This window comes from Xenopus laevis, chromosome 4L, assembly GCF_017654675.1.
Source record: "Xenopus laevis strain J_2021 chromosome 4L, Xenopus_laevis_v10.1, whole genome shotgun sequence".
Lineage (NCBI taxonomy): Eukaryota > Metazoa > Chordata > Amphibia > Anura > Pipidae > Xenopus > Xenopus laevis.
Window position 1 is genome coordinate 13,886,575 of NC_054377.1, and position 18,177 is coordinate 13,904,751.

At 39.6% G+C, this 18,177-nt stretch overlaps 1 protein-coding gene across 1 annotated transcript in view; it reads right to left on the reverse strand.

Annotated features, from left to right (window-relative positions):
- Positions 1-1,999: 1,999 nt before the first annotated feature.
- The window catches only part of LOC121402871 (elongator complex protein 4-like), a 127,148-nt gene continuing 110,970 nt past the window's right edge, over positions 2,000-18,177 (reverse strand). Inside the window, exon 6 of the mRNA XM_041589593.1 lies at positions 2,000-2,416. Coding sequence (XP_041445527.1) covers positions 2,285-2,416 — 132 coding nt within the window. The 3' untranslated portion in view covers positions 2,000-2,284. The remainder of the gene's footprint in view (positions 2,417-18,177) is intronic.

The window sequence follows — 18,177 nt, forward strand, 5'->3', positions numbered from 1 at the left end:
CATCTAATTATACTTTATTTGTATAGAGCTGCCACGTTGCATGAAACATCCAGATCCTCAGCTTCTTATGTAAGAGCAATGAATATCCTGAAAACGACCTTGTAAAATAAAATCCTAAGTGATGTCATGAGTTCTAATCAATGCTTAGTGATGTCATGAGTTCTAATCAGTGCTCAGTGATGTTATGAGTTATAATCAGTGCTTAGTGATGTCATGAGTTCTAATCAGTGCTTAGTGATGTCATGAGTTATAACCAGTGCTTAGTGATGTCATGAGTTATAATCAGGGCTTAGTAATGTCATGAGTTATAATCAGTGCTTAATGATGTCATGAGTTATAATCAGTGCTTAGTGATGTCATGAGTTATAATCAGTGCTTAGTGATGTCATAAGTTATAATCAGTGCTTAGTGATGTCATGATTTCTAATAAGTGCTTAGTGATGTCATGAGTTCTAATCAGTGCTTAGCGATGTCATGAGTTCTAATCAGTGCTTAGTGATGTCATGAGTTATAACCAGTGCTTAGTGATGTCTTGAGTTATAATCAGGGCTTAGTGATGTCATGAGTTATAAGTGCTTAGTGATGTCATGAGTTATAATCAGTGCTTAGTGATGTCATAAGTTATAATCAGTGCTTAGTGATGTTATGAGTTATAACCCGTGCTTAGTGGTGTCATGAGTTATAATCAGTGCTTAGTGATGTCATGAGTTATAACCAGTGCTTAGTGATGTCTTGAGTTATAATCAGGGCTTAGTGATGTCATGAGTTATAAGTGCTTAGTGATGTCATGAGTTATAATCAGTGCTTAGTGATGTCATGAGTTATAATCAGTGCTTAGTGATGTCATGAGTAATAATCAGTGCTTAGCGATGTCATGAGTTATGACCAGTGCTTAGCGGTGTCATGAATTATAATCAGTGCTTAGCGATGTCATGAGTTATAATCAGTGCTTAGCGATGTCATGAGTTATAATCCATGCTGAGTGATGTCATGAGTTATAATCAGTGCTTAGTGATGTCATGAGTTATAATCAGTGCTTAGTGATGTCATCATCTAAATCTTGTGTATTATAAGAAATACCCCTCTATATAAGGACAATAGATGCCCCTCGGGGTTCCATTATATTTACAGGACCACTAAGACTTCACTTTTTATTTTTTTCCCTCTGTTTTTCTCATGAAAAAAGATTAGAAGTTCTATCTTGCTTTACTTTGGCTAACTTTTATGAATGTTTGGCTACAATCTGCTGTCTTCCTTCCCAATGATCTCCTATTGTGTTACATTTCCCTTAAAAAAAATCTACTTGGGGCAGTGATGTAACTACATCACTTTGTAAAAAACAAAATAATAATATTCAGGTATTAAAGGGGTGGTTCACCTATAAGCTAACTTTTAGTACCGTATATACTCGAGTATAAGCCGTCCCGAGTATAAGCCGAGGTACCTAATTTTACCTCCAAAAACTGGGAAAGCTTATTGACTCGAGTATAAGCCGAGGGTGAGAAATGCAGCAGCTTCTGGTAAATTTCAATCAAAAAATTGAGGGTTTGTGCTCCCATTGGAGGTGCCGGCTTATACTCGAGTATATACGGTATATTATGGATAATTCTAAGCAACTTTTCCATTGCCCTTCATTTTTTCTTTTTTACAATTTTTGCATTATTTGCCTTTTTCTTTTGACTCCAGCTTTCATATGGTGAATCTAAAAGCAAATGCTCTGTAAGGCTACAAATGTATTGTTATTGCTACTTTTTATTACTCATTTTTCTATTCAGGCCTCTCCTATTCACATTCCAATCAATGCATGGTTGCTAGGGTAATTTGGACCCTGGAAACCAGTTTGCCGAAACTGCAAACTGGAGAGCTGCTGAACAAAAAAACGAAATAACTCAAAAACCACAAATAATAAAAAAATTAAACCCAACTGCAAATTGTCTCAGAATATCCCTCTCTACTTCATACTAAACGTTAAAGGTGAACAACCCATTTCAAGGGGCAGTTACAGTTTTTTTTTTCATAGACCATTTTTCTTAGTTAATTATATATTTTTTAAAATGTATTTCCATCTATAATAATCAACGTCAAGCTTAAAATGAATAGAAATGGCAATAAATTGTACGTAGAGTCGAATTAATGCTTTATAAATATGTCCCTATATGTTTGAATGCAGAGGATGCGGTTTTGATGGATGGAATGTTTAATAACAATATGTACACAGAATCCTTGTGCCCTGATGAAGGTCCCAGGAATCCTCCCAAGGAGCACGACTGTTAATCAGAAATCACTAGAAGTCCAGGTGCTTCTCGCCGCCGGCTGTAAGGCAACGTCCAGAGCTCAGCAGTTTGGCCGTTCCTGCCAGATTCGGTTTGCTTGAACGACTCACTGTGTCTGACAAGTCTGGAGGCAAATGCAGTCTCTGTGGACGAAATGAAAATAACAGAACACGACCATTATTAAATGTTTACTGGAAGCAACACACGCTACCTTGTTAGTCACTCGTGTAAGTCATTGGCTTGAACATGCTACCGACGCGTCCACAAATCTCTTTTCCGAACCATTTGCTTGAAATAAAAATATTCTTATGCGGGGGGGGGGGGGCGACTTACACACTGCAAGAATATCGCGCGCACCACACATCTGACATGGAAATTGAAGAGCGTTTGCCTAAAAGGACTCAGGAGTCGCATGGACTGTCACTCCTGCTACTTTTATTCGGATTGGAAGTATTTATATCCAAGTGACCACCGGATGATATGCAACGAAAGAAGGTACAACATATAGTAAGTTAGTTAGTAAGTTAGGTTGAAAAAAGACACACGTCCATCAAGTTCAACCTTTTAACTTTTTTTAACCTGCCTAACCGCCAGTTGATCCAGAGGAAGGCAAAAAAAAACATCTAAAGCTTCTCCAATTTGCCTCAGAGGGGAAAGAATTCCTTCCTGACTCCAAAATGGCAATGGGACCAGTCCCTGGATCAACTTGGACTATGAGCTATCTCCCATAACCCTGTATTCCCTCACTTGTTAAAAAGCCATCCAACTACTTCTTAAAGCTATCTAATGTATCAGCCTGTACCACTGATTCAGGGAGAGAATTCCTCATCTTCACAGCTCTCACTGTAACAAACCCCTTCCCAATATTTAGGCGGAACCTCTTTCTTCTAATCGGAATGGGTGACCTCATGTCAGCTGGTAAATAAAGCATTAGAGAAATTATTATATGAGCCCCTTATAAATTTATGCATAGTTATCATATCACTCTGTAAGCGCCTCTTCTCCAGTGTGAACATCCCCAATTTGGCCAGTCTTTCCTCATAGCTAAGATTTCTATGCCCCTTTTAATACATCACATTTAGGTCAATACAACAGGTTTAATACAACATTTAGGTCAATGAACCCATAGCCATCAGAGGTAGTTTAAGTCCTGATTGGTTGATGGGTGGTTACATTACTACCATACAGTGAATAAAGTACCCCCTCTTGTAAAATATAAGGATATTATAAGTCATCGAGGAGGCATGAGGCTGAAGACCAAGTGTTTTAATACAGGTCAAGGAACTCCGAGGTGACTTCTAACAATATTTTGCAACTGGGGGTACTTTATTTTTTATAATACAAAAGTTTCAGTGAGTCATGTGACAGAAATGACCTCACTACGCTCCAATTATAACCAATGACATCACTAAGCTCCAAGTATAACAATGACATCACTAAGCTCCAATTAAAACCAATGACATCACAAAGCTTCAAGTATAATAATGACATCACTAAGCTCCAATTAAAACCAATGACATCACAAAGCTCCAAGTATAACAATGACATCACTAAGCTCCAATTATAACCAATGACATCACTAAACTCCAGTTATAACCAATGTCATCATTAAGCTCCAATTATAACCAATGGCCTCACTAAGCTCCAATTATAACCAATGACATCATTAAGCTCCAATTATAAACAATGACATAACTAAGCTCCAATTATCACCAATGACATCATTAAGCTCCAATTATAACCAATGACATCACTAAGCTCCAATTATCACCAATGACATCACTAAGCTCCAATTATAACCAATGACATCATTAAGCACCGTTTATACGGATAACATTTATAGGATATTCATGGCTCTTGTGTATTATTTATTTATAAAGCACCCCCATATTCCAGAGCGCTGTACAATAGAAAGGGGTATACATCACACCTACAGATTACCTGGCCAGTTACAGACGAAAAAGGGTGCCCCGAACAACAGAGCTTACAATCTAAAATCTTACCACCCCCAGCTAACCTGTGTGTCCACTTATTTGTATCCATCAAAATCTGAATCACTGGATTATGAGTTTTCTTTTCATTTAAAGTGATACCGACAAGTTGATCAAAGACCACACCCCATTGCAATCAGCAGCGTAGCTAGTGTGTGTTGGGCCCCCCAGCTAAAACATTTTCGGAGGGACCTGGTGCACAAAGATCCGTATATGAACCACTGCCCACTTTCCGACACCCACCCGTCCACACTCCTCCTCCTGCTGACACCACTCTCGACCCCCACTAGCGTCTTCTGCTCACTGAGGCTTGGGAGGAGGACGTTTTTTACTGCTATAGAGGAAGCAGATCCTGCAGTGCAGGGCCCCCTTTTCCCCCAGCCCCCACCCCCCAAGAAGCCAGAATGTTTCTCTGATAGGCTGGAGAACAATGCACCCCAAGTACATGCAACTAGACTAGGGTACAACAGTATTCGATTAAAGCATTGGCCTGGGGGTATATAGGTGATATAGATTTAATAGAAAAAACTGCTGCCCAATGTTTTAGTTAATACTCGTTAAAAATACTCTTCTTTGTTACTGTGCCCTTTCCAGGTAATAAAAAATGGGTCTCCCCTTAAGTTGACCTTACATAGAAGACTGTTGTTGTCCATTCTCTTCTTTCATACCAACTGACTATGAATCCATGAAGGTTCATAGTGATCCTATGACTCTCCATTGGTCCACAAGTGGTGGGATCATCTGGTGTAGAACAGTGCTGAAGGGGTAATACTTTGGGGGGAACATCTGCTCCTTTTGATATTGCTGGAAATATGAATCACCTTGTTTTGACGGAAGATCAAAAAGAGACCAAGGATCCTTGCAGTCTACATAACACATTTGTACAAGAGCAAACCTTGTAGGTTAAAAGAGTCAAAACGTTATATCAAACTCTTAACGGCTTCCCCTAACCAGGGTATCATTTGTGAATCTGCTTCCCTTCAATTTCCCAGCTCAGAGATGCCTCAAACTCAAGTGGATGGATTACCTTGCACATTTGCCGCTTCGACACCCCAATATGAAGTTTCCAAGAGATCTCTTTGGTCGCCTCTGAATACAAAGAGCAATGGTTAGCTGAGAATGACTGTACCGATACAATATGGCTGTACATGCAATTAGCCAATGGCCATCAAGTGCATCTTTTTGCCATTGGACAAGGAACACAATGAAGCCCAATTCTTGCATATAACAAAATAAGAAAGTCATTCGGAGATGTTCCTACATTTCCCTGTTAAATAAGGACAACAAATAGGGCACATGTGGAAGCACAAGGACAGCTGTACTTTACCTTGATTAGTTCTTTTCACTGGGTTCCGGTGCAGAGCGGCAGAAAATGTGTCTGTGTGAGACGGGCAAAAAGTGTAACTTGCCCTGGGCTTGTAAATGCCTTGTTCAGCTCTGACAGCTGAGACCACAGCAGGAGAATAAAGGAATTCTAGAAATCTTTTTTTTTTCTAGAAAGGTGGCACAGACCTTGTTCCACTATAGGATTCCCTATGGCAACTGCTTTTGCTCTTTTGGAGTTAATGGAACCTGAGCTATTTTAAAAACCTGCCTAATTGACAGAGCCTGCCCCCATGGCTTGCTTTTCCCAATATTTTATGGCCTTTTTATTCTTGCCCAGTCCCACTTTTATTTCCTCCCATCCCACTTTCATCCTTGAGACACCAAGGTTTATCATCCCAAACACCTGTTATAGCCAAATAGCAGGGTGATCAATAGTGGGCAACCCAAATCTCTCTGCTGTATGTAGGACAAGCCGCGTCAATTCTTAAGCTTGTCATAGACTTAAACAGTTGCTTATGCTGAGGTTGGCAAACAATCAGATCTTAGCCAAATTTGGCCATACACTGGGAATAAATCAGGCTGATATGGAAACCCAATGGATGAGGACCAATCAATGTGCAGATGCCAAACTGCCCCAGTGGACTTTTCAAAACTGTACAATAGAAATATTGCCATACTCAGATATTGGTTGGACACTCTGTCCCCTCGTGACACACCAACACACAAGGTAAAGAACTGGTGACTCGGTCTGGAGGGGCAGAGATGGCACCTTTTATTGACCCATGCATGGTCAGTTTTAGACACCTATGAGCTACTCAAACCATAACAGATAAACAGACAAAATCCAATAGAGAGAAACAGAATGTCCCCAGAATGCCATGTGTAGTAGGGGCTGCATCATACTAAGTCATACTAAGTTGTCATGGTGCAAACACATTGTGCTGTGTGGCTGTAATAAGCACTGCTGCTTGAATACACTCAGGCATCTCTCCTCAGCCAAATTTGCAGCAGTAATTACCTCTCCAGCAGATGCACAGTCCTGGAGCCTAAAAGTTTTGGCACGCTAGGAGGTCAAAACTTTGAGGGTTGCTGTGGGCCACTTCCCACTGAAGCAATGGGAAGCACTGAAGGTGGCCATACACAATAAGATCCACTCGTTTGCCAAGGTCGCCAAACAAGCAGATTTTAACTTGATAAACCCACCAAAGACAGGGCGATATTAGGGTAATCCGATCAATTGGCCCTAGGGCCAGGATTACAACAAAAGAAAATGGGCACCAATGGGCAGAGGACTACATCAACTAGCCGAGGAATTTCTCGATCGCCAAGAAAAATCAAACAGCATATCTTTCCCTGTATGGTAGAGTCCTGCATTGGGTTGGGTACCTGTGGATTACCCACAAAGTGGTCAGGTTTTGGGTGGAAAGACCCCAGTTCCCTGATCATGTGGGCAGTCTGCGGGTACTGTGCCTGGGTACCAGGCCTGATTGCAGGCTGCATTCCCCCACTTTCTGGAGTTAAATCTTATGATTTCCCTCTGACGCAGTTCATCCGCCTCCAGAGTGACCACTTCTGGGGCACCAGTGACGTCTCTTCCAGTTTGTGTGGGTCCTGGATCGGGCTGACGATTGGAACAGTGCCGGTAGGTTCAGGCAACGAGGACATGCGACTCTATAGAGAGCCAGTGGATCTGGTGCCCAACTGGACATGTGCAGTAGTGAAAGTAGAGAAAACCTCGACCCGCAACCGACCCGCCTTGCTCCCTCCATTTATAGACCCGTGCCGACACACCCTGCCAACGACATCACAAAAGGGGCTGGGCAGGTGTGAGTCTATAAAACAGGAAGCGGAAGTCAGAAGCAGACAGTCTAAGGTCACGGGTGGGGAGAGCAAAAAGAAGAGCTCAACCCAAACCCGCCCGTGCCTTGCAAGAGGAGCAACGTGGTCCGCCTGAATCCACCCCCGACCCAGTGTGTATCAGGCCAGCCCGCACATCACTACCATGCAGAACTCTACTTTATGGCCATTTAGAAAGATAATTAAATAGACTATAAGAGAATGAGTAAAATGTAGTGTTTCAGCGTGTTTCATAAAGAGGTTGCCCAGTAGAGAGCTATGAAAGGAACCACAGAACAGAGTTTATAAAAAGAAGACAAGTAGTATCTTCTGGGTTTTATTCTCTTCCTCAGGAAAAAATTGGTGTCAAGATTCTACAATGAATAAAGTGGGGACTGGGAGTCAGGCAGAAAAGCAGAACTGTAGGTTGATGATTGAGGAATCCAGAGAGGACGAGGAAGGTTTGATGTTTCCCTATAGACTTTGGCTTAAGGGACAAGCTGAAAAGCATCTTTTATAACTCCCCAACACATTTGCCAATGAATGAATGAACAGCTGTAATTACCTTTCCAGAAAATCATGACAACCCCAACCTTTTTCTTTCCACCGGCGTTAAAATTACAAAAAATAAGGTCACCAGTAGTTCCTTCGAATTACCATAACAGAGTATTTCCAAAACCATAAACAGTTTTTCATGGTTGTGAATAAAAACAGATTTTGCTGGGAAACTGTTCCTGAATCTAATAATTATCCTCTTCATCCTCTTAATTCAGCCCCAGTGTTTTGCCGAGAAGTGGGATGGAAGCCAGTTTGAGTCGTCAGGAGGATTATGCTTATACGAGTCTCTCCCCAGGACGCCAGGCAGCCAGCAATTACCCAAAAAAAGCGGTCCTTTTGATTTAAAGGAAAAGTTTCAGAAATGGGCTAAAACGATGAATAATACACATGATTAGTAATTTGTAGCTGTAGATCAGGGGTTTCCCCCTCTACCAGAAGTGTTTGTTGAAAAAAATAATCAAAAAAAACCCGACACCTGTGGGGAGTTTAGGATTTTCATTTCGCCCTCGATTCAATAGACGTTGTATAAAAACTATTACGGCGATGGGGAGGACCGGGGCAGCCTCTGTAATCACCTTCACAAAATATATCTGTATATTCTATTGTGGTGGAACTCTGAATAAAATCTTTTCAAGCTGCATCTTTTATATGATGCCCTGGATTTTTAAATGAAAATGGGGGTCAAATTCTCTCATTTTCCTTACAAAGGAGTGAAAAGAACAACTGGCCAGACTTGATGGCCGCACCAGAAGGTGATTTGATAAAAGGGAGACTAGGAGTGAATGCTGGACTCTGATCAATGCCTTATTGTGAGTGCTCCCGGAGACAAACGAGGACTGGCTACGATTTAAGCTGTGTAATTAAATTTCACACAATATGGAGCAGCAAATGACATGTAAATTATGAATGGACGGTCCCTTCGCTTTCCATGACAGTGGAGGTGTACGTGAATCATTAGATTATACTGGACGGCAGAGACTTTCAAAAGCTTGCCTCCTTAAGCACACACGGCCCGTTTGGCACAAGCGATGTACTTTGAGACTATTGCAAACAGTGTCCGGACAATAACCAACCAGCCTTTGATTGTATTTGTCCACCTGGGTATAAAATGGACATTATTGCAATATTGTATCACACACCAAGATGCCTGGTTTTCTCCCGCGGGTCACGTGACTCGATGTACTTATCTAGATTACCCATCAACAACAGAAGCCATTTCAGACGGTAAACAGAGAGGCGACTTGTTCTTGACGTCTTCTCTAGTATATAACGTTTATGAGAAACATTTCCAAACCCTTTAAAATTAAAAAAATGACCAACTCTCGAGTTGACTTGAGCCAACAAAAACCTACAGTACGAGTATTCCTAGTGAAACTGACCCTTTTTAGTTGAAAGAGTTGAAGTGGTGCACCTTAAACTATCATTCTTTAAACATTCCCATCTTAATGAGAACAAATCCGCCTTTCAGTTAAAGCTTTAGCCGAAAAAAAAAAAAAATTGGAAAGCTGGGATCCAAGGCAGCTCATTAAAAATGTGGAATGCTGCATGAGGGCCCTCTCCACATGCAGAGTCTTTCTGGTTGAGTAACTATCAGATGCCTCTAGGATAAATGTTCCTCTTCTCAAGTAGTTGTTTTGCACTCAGAGCCTCAGAGAAAAGAGACACAACGTGTTAGTCAACAGTAATTTTGAAGGAATGGAAAAGGATTTGGATGGGGTGGGGGGCGGAAAGTTAACATCTCATCTACCATGGTGAGACTACTTTGAAGCAATGAGAACTTTATCTGTTGCCGGGGAAAGCAACAACAGTATTTTATCTTCTCGTTCTTAAACAAAAGTCCCTTTTTTCCGGCACCCAAAAAGATTTTGACACCTGCAATACGTAGAAAGACATAATAATAAATACAATGAAACTATTGCCTTAACTTAAAGGGCAGGTGCCTTTGAAGAGCTGTTAGAACTGAGAATGGTTCTCATCACAAGTTGAAAACAAGAAACACAATTTTTCTGTTTCAGCTCCTAGATAATATACTGTATCTACGTAGCCAAAAAGGTGATTCTGTACTTAAAATCGTTATGAAGCAACTTAATTTTTAAGAAAACTTTAGAGTATTTTATATATATATATATATATATATATATATATATATTACTATGTAGCGTTAACAATATAGCCAGGTGACTGAGCGGTGCAGAACAAAAAGCTACAAACTATTGCTACATAGTATGTTTTTATTTCCTTAATCATTTGAATTGGGGTTTTAATATAATAAATGTTATGAATTTTATTGTGTTATACATGTGAATCTAAACAACTATAGCAATTGTCGCATAATGATGATGATGATGATGCTGTCAGTCAATTGGCCTTTCCCGCCATCTAGGGTATATAAGGCCTTCATTGTATACTTGTCTGTACTTTGAGAAAGGCCTCGGAGAGGCCGAAACGTTAGTCTTGTTTATAATAAACCATTTTTTATTTTTAAGCCCTGAGAGTGCGGACCTTCTTTGTTGAATTGTATTTCTAAAAATTTTGGACACTGCACCCAGGCACGTTTACACCATTTTTCGTGAGTGCCGGCTTCCCCATGGATCGATATTTGATATTTATTAAGTCTGGCACCCGTGTTTATTTTTTATGTTTTGACATTTTTTACATTGATGAAAGCTGTTACCAGGATTGGCGCTGCAAGGCCAGCATTGGGACTGACGTTTTTACCCCTTCTCTTTGAGGTCTGTAATGGTCTGCACATGGGGGAAATAGTCGAGGCCGACAACGATGGCCGACTTTGTGGATGCTATGATGATAAACCCCCCACATGACTCCCTCTGCATATAATATGATACATACAGCATGAAGACGATACATACTGCATGAATTTCTGTTACTGCAGATACGATGATCCAAGCCACATGAATGGATACTGATTTGCATGATCCGCTACATTGATTGTGTTACAAACAAGATTTACCGCACACATGGCGTTTGAAGCCATGTAAATTCCTTTACAGCTAAAGAATGGGTACAACCCGCCTCAACACTGCGTCCATATAAAGGCGCGTGAGTATGGAAAAACTGAAGTTGGCGATCGTTGGTGAGTTCGGTTGTTTGATAGATTCTATCCCGACTCACTCTGTGCGGGTGGCTATAATGAATTGCGGCTTCCTGGAGGCCAGGCTCTGCAAGGCGGCCGGATCGGGGCTGAGCCGTCCCTGCACTGCGGGAGGTTCGTTTCTAGCTCCGTTAGACACGCACTGATGCCTGTTTTCTGGTCGACCTGCTAAACGGCAAAGAGCTGGTGTGTTAAAGTCTGCCATAGTCAGTACTACAATCGTGGGGCCAATAAGTGGAAGCCACAAACTCCGATTACCCAGTTGACTCTATTCAAGTCTAATAACATGGACACTTTGACTGAACAATATGTCTCACAAATTTTGGGGACTTTTTCATGCTGGTTTTTTATTTTTTATTTTTTATTCCTTTTTTATTCTCTATTTCTTTTTTGTCTTAAACTTTAAGACACAGTTGTGTTTAATTTATGTATTTTTTATGCATTTATTTTTGGACGATAAGCATGGTATATAAATTTTCAGCACATATTTTCCAGCACATCGGCTCACTTAATAGGTTCTTTGAGATAGATTATGAATAGGAGCTGTTTTTTTATTAAGGGTTAATACTCCCAACACAAGGGGCTATATAAGAAGTACTAGAGTCACTTTAGGTGTTATATGCACACTAGCACAGGTGGGAAGATGGGTGTTCCTATAAGTATCTATACAATACAACACTGACATATTACCAATGGGTTAATTTGTAGTATACTGACAAAGAGATGGCCTCTGCACCATTAGCTTAGATTTAGCATCGATATCTGAGTTGTCTGAGGGATCATGACTAACTACATGTTCTAGGCTTCATGTTTCATGCTGTATATATTTTTCTTTGTATCTTTATTTGTTTCTTTGTATCTTTATATATTGCACTTGGGGTATTTTGATATCCAGACCTTCCATCTACACTCGAACATTTTTACTATGTAGCGTTAACAATATAGCCAGGTGACTGAGCGGTGCAGAACAAAAAGCTACAAACTATTGCTACATAGTATGTTTTTATTTCCTTAATCATTTGAATTGGGGTTTTAATATAATAAATGTTATGAATTTTATTGTGTTATACATGTGAATCTAAACAACTATAGCAATTGTCGCATAATGATGATGATGATGATGCTGTCAGTCAATTGGCCTTTCCCGCCATCTAGGGTATATAAGGCCTTCATTGTATACTTGTCTGTACTTTGAGAAAGGCCTCGGAGAGGCCGAAACGTTAGTCTTGTTTATAATAAACCATTTTTTATTTTTAAGCCCTGAGAGTGCGGACCTTCTTTGTTGAATTGTATATATATATATATATATAATTATATAAATTTGATTTTTTAAAAAGTTTTTGCAAATTGTAAGCTAATGAACTATATCCTAATGGCTCAATGTCCTGCAGTGGTCGGTCAGTGTGTGAGCCATTTGTTTTTGATATATAAACCATTTTATTGTATTGGTCTATAGAAATATGTCTTATTATTATTGTTGCTATTAGTTTTTAAACTTGAAAAATTACAAAAAATGTAAACAAATTTAAAAAAAATTAATTAAAAAAGCCAATTATGTATTATTATCAACATCAACGGCAATAATAAATCATAATAAAAATAAACTTTTTAACCAAATTTTACAATTAAATAAAATAATTATTTTAAAAAAAATATATCTGGTTTTAGAATACTAATTATAGATTTAGAAATTAAGTCTGGCATAGAAAAAAAAAGTTTCTGGCAAATATCAGAAAAGATCTGTTTTCTTTGGTTCTATATAAAATGAACATTTTTTGGAAGACGTATATACTTCCAGTGAAGCAACACCTGCAGAAGTCATAGTTTCTATATCCAAACCTATCAATTACACCAGCTTTTCAATCTCTTATCATTGGGATACCACGGGATTCTTTTCTATTCCTTGTGTCAAAAGGGCTAATAATTAAAATTTGATGTAAACATGACAACTATATAAACTCAGCGGAAATACAATCTCTGCATTCATATCCAGTGAAGCACAAAACGCAGAGGGAAAAAATTACTATCATTAAAAAATCCCACTTATCGAGTGTGTGTGTTTCCCCTTGCGGTTTCTTGGTTTGTATAAATCACGAAAAGCTTTCCTGTTAATAAAAATGGATGTTCCGTTTAATAAAAAAAAAAAAACACAACAAAAAAACCATGGCAAGTTCATCGCTTGCGTTTAAATGATACCTGGATCAATCACTTTGCTAAAACACAAAGGTCAGGTGCCTGTCTGTTAAGCCGAGGGAAGATAATATGATCTATTTTGTAAATTATAACTGCAATCGTTTATTTACAGCTACCAAACGTATCCTTCAGAAAGTTAAGGGAAAATTTAAAGGATTACAAATGCGCAAACATGAATGCGTGTGGCGCCCTTAAGTACGGATTCAACAAAGAGAATCATTTAGTATTTAAAGGAGGAAGAAAATGGAACATGGGATATTTGACTTGTTGAGAAATATATGCAATAATGGTTGTTTACAGTTTAACCCCTTCTGCAGCAGATCAATTTTTCCTTGTCCAATGTGGCATCAATTAAAGCACAGCAGGAATTGTAAAACTTCAGAGCATTGACTTGTTCTATCAATATAAAAAAGTCATAGTTTTTATTTTATACACTGAAACCACAATGGGGTGGAATGGACTATCCATCGTATGGAGCCCTGTAAATATAGAAGGGTATTGGTTCTCCTTTTTCTTCCAAAGGTTTGCACTTTATATATCACTACCCTTGGATACCTTCCAGCAAATTGCAGAATTTATTACTATTGCTTAGTAATAAATAATACATGTTGGGCCTTCATGACTCCATTCAAAGGTGCCTCTATCCTCCACCCATCTCTAATTTAGCACAAAAGTATAATGCATTTTGTTGGGTAAAAATATCCCTATTAATTGCTATTGAAAATCGAGTATTTGTCTATAACTGATGAATCAGATTTGGATCCCTCCAAAAATGACCAAATGGGCTGATGACACTGAAGAGAATTCTAAAATAGAAACTAAAAGCGGCCAAGTTGTAAAGCTCACCAAATGGCCAAAAAGTCAGAACTAACCCTTAAAATATTGGAAGCAAGCAACACAAAGGGAAAGGGCAATGCATAATCTATAGGTCATGTACCTTGTCATGAAGCCAACGAGCAATATTTGTGATAATTAAGGGAGAAGCAGTGGCACAGTTGTCACACTACGCTGGGAAGTCTAGATCAGTTCAGTTCCTTGTACCTTCAGGCATTTACCATTATCTACACGACCACAAGGCTCCAAAATGAAATTGTCAACTTGATGAGACAGGTAAACATGGGATTACACAGACCTAAATATTACAGGAGCAATAATGCGCATCAAGAAGTCAAAACACTAGCACATTGTTCCACTTAATTACTCTTTGCCTTGGACTCCAAAGCTACTATTGTTAAGGGGCAAGCAAGCAAACCCGAAACTTGTAGGGCTATATAGGACTAAGAAGGCAATCAACAAAAGTCTAAAAGATTCAGAGTGCCCGGAAGCAGCATATTATTGCTTTTCTGATCACCATAACACAACGATGAGCCAAAAGGAACACACTGAAGTCAATCCAAGACCGACGAGTCAACCGCTAGGAGAAACAGGTTTGAGGCAATGACCCTGAACCCTACACTGTCTGGTGAGTTCGGCTGATGTGTCTGCAGGCTATTGTTAAGGTTTCCAAACCTTGAGAACATTCACTTCACACATAAACTGACCAAAATGATGACTCTGAATTCATAAGCCATCTGTTCACATTCAGTAGGGATGCACCAAATCCAAGATTCAGTTCAGGTATCCAATGTATTTGAGTTGAATGATATAATTCTTGACTTGGGACATTCCCTGACAAATTCCTAAGGAATTGGGTGATTAAATATGAATGTCTGAATGCATATTTACTTTCTAGCTTTCTTGCTGGTATGTTCCACCATCGAGAAAGTATCCAGTAGATGCATGTTCAGTTAGGTTTGTTCTTTTTAATCTCAATGTGCAAGGCAAATATCATGAGTCAAGAGCCGTTGAACCAGAGGAATCCTTATATTATGTAACATGTCATTTGTCTCATTGCAGACACTCACATTTCAATCAAAACTGTCCACTCCACGTGTCAACTGGTAGCCAGGAATTTGAGGAACTTGAGTCTTAGGTGAGACCTTACACAATATGCAGTGACACAAGGTGCCTGACAGAACTTGTATGGAGATAAATGTCGAGACTATTTACTTTCCAGGTGGTCGATTTTGTGTAACAGATAACTAATGACTACTTTAATCCTTTAGACAAGGTGCTTGTCTAATGAGAAAGATGTGTTTTCTGTGATGGCTGAGGATACCCTTGGGTCAAGAAGAGTTTTGGATACTGTACAGTTTTAAACTGGGGCTTGTACCTGGTTTTGCATTACCTCCTCTGCTGTTGTTCATTGATTGTTCTTACGTTGCTACACTTTCTTTTCATTTTGGGTTTGTGACACCTCTGTTCCACTTACTAGTGATTTACAACACCCCAAGCAGATGCTTTACACTTCAAAACTTCCACCTCCTGGAAACTACAACCACTATAAATGGAACACACCCTAGTTGATCAGAAGTAATCAGGGATCTCTAGCTAAACTAGAAATACCGGAATTTTCAGATAGCTCAGATTATATGCAGAAATTGGAGGTTGGCCATGACTGTGTGTATTGTCTACAACAGGACTACTATTCCATGGTGCCTGAGTTTGCTTAGTGGCTCTAAAAGACATTTAGTTGCTATAGGGGTTTTTGGGTATACTGGACATTATACATACTCCTGGGAATCCATTCAGAAACATAACAAGAAGACAGACATTCTCTAATTTCCCATGGTTCCCCACGCCATTATTTTTGCTGTATCTATATGTTAACACTCTTGGAATAATAACATATTTCCTTAAGAACAGTCAAATTTTGAGTAGGGACGGCTTTGTTACACAATAGAATACCTTGTGCCAAAATTGAATGGGAGACCATCATTTTCCTCCGGAATGGTGGTTAAGGTTGCCACCTGGCCGGTATTTTACCGGCCTGGCTGGTAAAAATAATGCTTGATGTTATTAATAGGAAAAAAAACCCCCAAAAAAAACACCTAATGGTGGTAGAAGGAGAAAGTGTCTGTTGCAAGTATGTAATGTCAGGTTAGGTAACAAAGGGCCCACCAGAAAACCTCGAACCATAGGCTCCTTCTCCACATAGTTTCCTCTTCTTATTTATATTCTTTATTCTCCTAATCTCTTCACTTTGCCTACTATCATCTAGCCTTCTCTCCATTTCTTCACTTTGTTCCACTACAGAAAAGAAAGTTTTGGGCATACAAGGCAAATCATTTGGGTGAGCAGTAGTATCCAATGACAATTTGACCCACCTGACGTTATCCTGGTATCCTGGTGAACCAAGTACCACATTACCACCATTCACAATTAAAAAAATAAATAGGGATGCCCTGAATCCAGGATTTGGTTACTGGAAAATCATGTGATTTTTCGTCACACAAATAAGGAAGTCTAACATTTGTTACCTTTTTTTATTCTCTTTCCCCCCTCGTTTCCATAATTTACAGATGCAAAGTCGAGTTCGGATTCAGTTCGATAGTCTGCAGAATATTTCACAAAGGATTTGGCCGAATCGTAAATTATTGGATTTGGCGCATCCCTAAAAATAAATATGCCATATAAGCCACCTACCTAACTGCTTCACAAGCAAATGGACCTGGATGGGTGATGGGGGGCAGCAGTGTCGGACTGGGACACCAGGGGCCCACCCAAAAACCTTAGACAGGGGGCCCACCAAAAGCCATTAGATCAGGGGCCCACTCAGTACTATTATAATTCCTCTCCTCACTTAACCTCTATTCTCCTAGTCTCTTTTCTTTACATGCTATAATCTATTATTACAACTATTTAGTCTCTTTGTTCTCATAGAAATAGTTGATGGCCATGAAATATGCCAAATGTTTTGAAGCATGAGGGCCCACTGACACCTGGGCCCACCGGGAGTTTTCCTGGTATTCCTGTGGGCCAGTCCGACACTGGGGGGCAGGACAAATTAGTAATTAAGCTACTAATCGTTTACATTTACATTTCAGCCAAAATTCCCCCTAGAACAACTTAAAAATTGTACATTGCAGTCTTTAAATGTTTTGCTTTTCCCACCCAGACTGGAGCTATAGTACAGATGAAATGCTCTTGTAGAACAATTAACATATTAACGAGGCACAAAAGTGCAGTATCCATGATATGGTTTTCTAACATGGAGTTAGTGTTTCATTTGGGTTTGTCACAGACTCTATTACATCCCCTGTACAACAGAGAGACAACTAAACTTATTTGGTTTGCAAATGGGGAGAACCAGTCATCCATACAAACGATACAAACTATAAATAAGAATTCATGGGGTACCTGACCATAACCCTACATAATTGCTCAGCATGAGGCTCAGAGGAGGCAGGGCAAGGTTGTAAGAAGGCATTAGCTGCTGTCAGCCTCTCTAATCACATCGCCGTTTGACAATGGCTAACAAACCCCCCATGATGATACAGTGATGGTTCATGAAAAAAAGGCACAATGCAAATCACTCTTAACTTTTTTACTTGTTTTTATTTTGCTAACCAGGTCAAAACTACATGGGGTGCACGAGTCATGTTCTGAAGACTGGTAGCGCCTCGTTGGCACCAACCAAATACTTTGCAAAAGCCTCAATGGATGTGCACTGCCAATGTAGCTGCTCAAATAAAACCAGCTTTCCAAAGAAGAAGCACATAGAAATATTTCAGTGAGATTGGATTAGGTTCCTATATCCCGTTGAGAGTAATCTGGATTCCCTGATTGATATGATAAAGAAAAAAATCAAGTAGATATGTGTTGTAGGAGGACAGGAGATGTAAATGATCTCAGTAGCAGGACAATTTTGATTGGACAAAGTTATGGTTCAGGAACTGCACACAATAAAGTATGTTACTTTTGAAGGCAAAGCTAGGATGAGGGTAGTGGTGGTTGGGCCCAGCACATTTAGGGAACCCTTTTGGTGTGAAGGTGAAAGGAACTATAT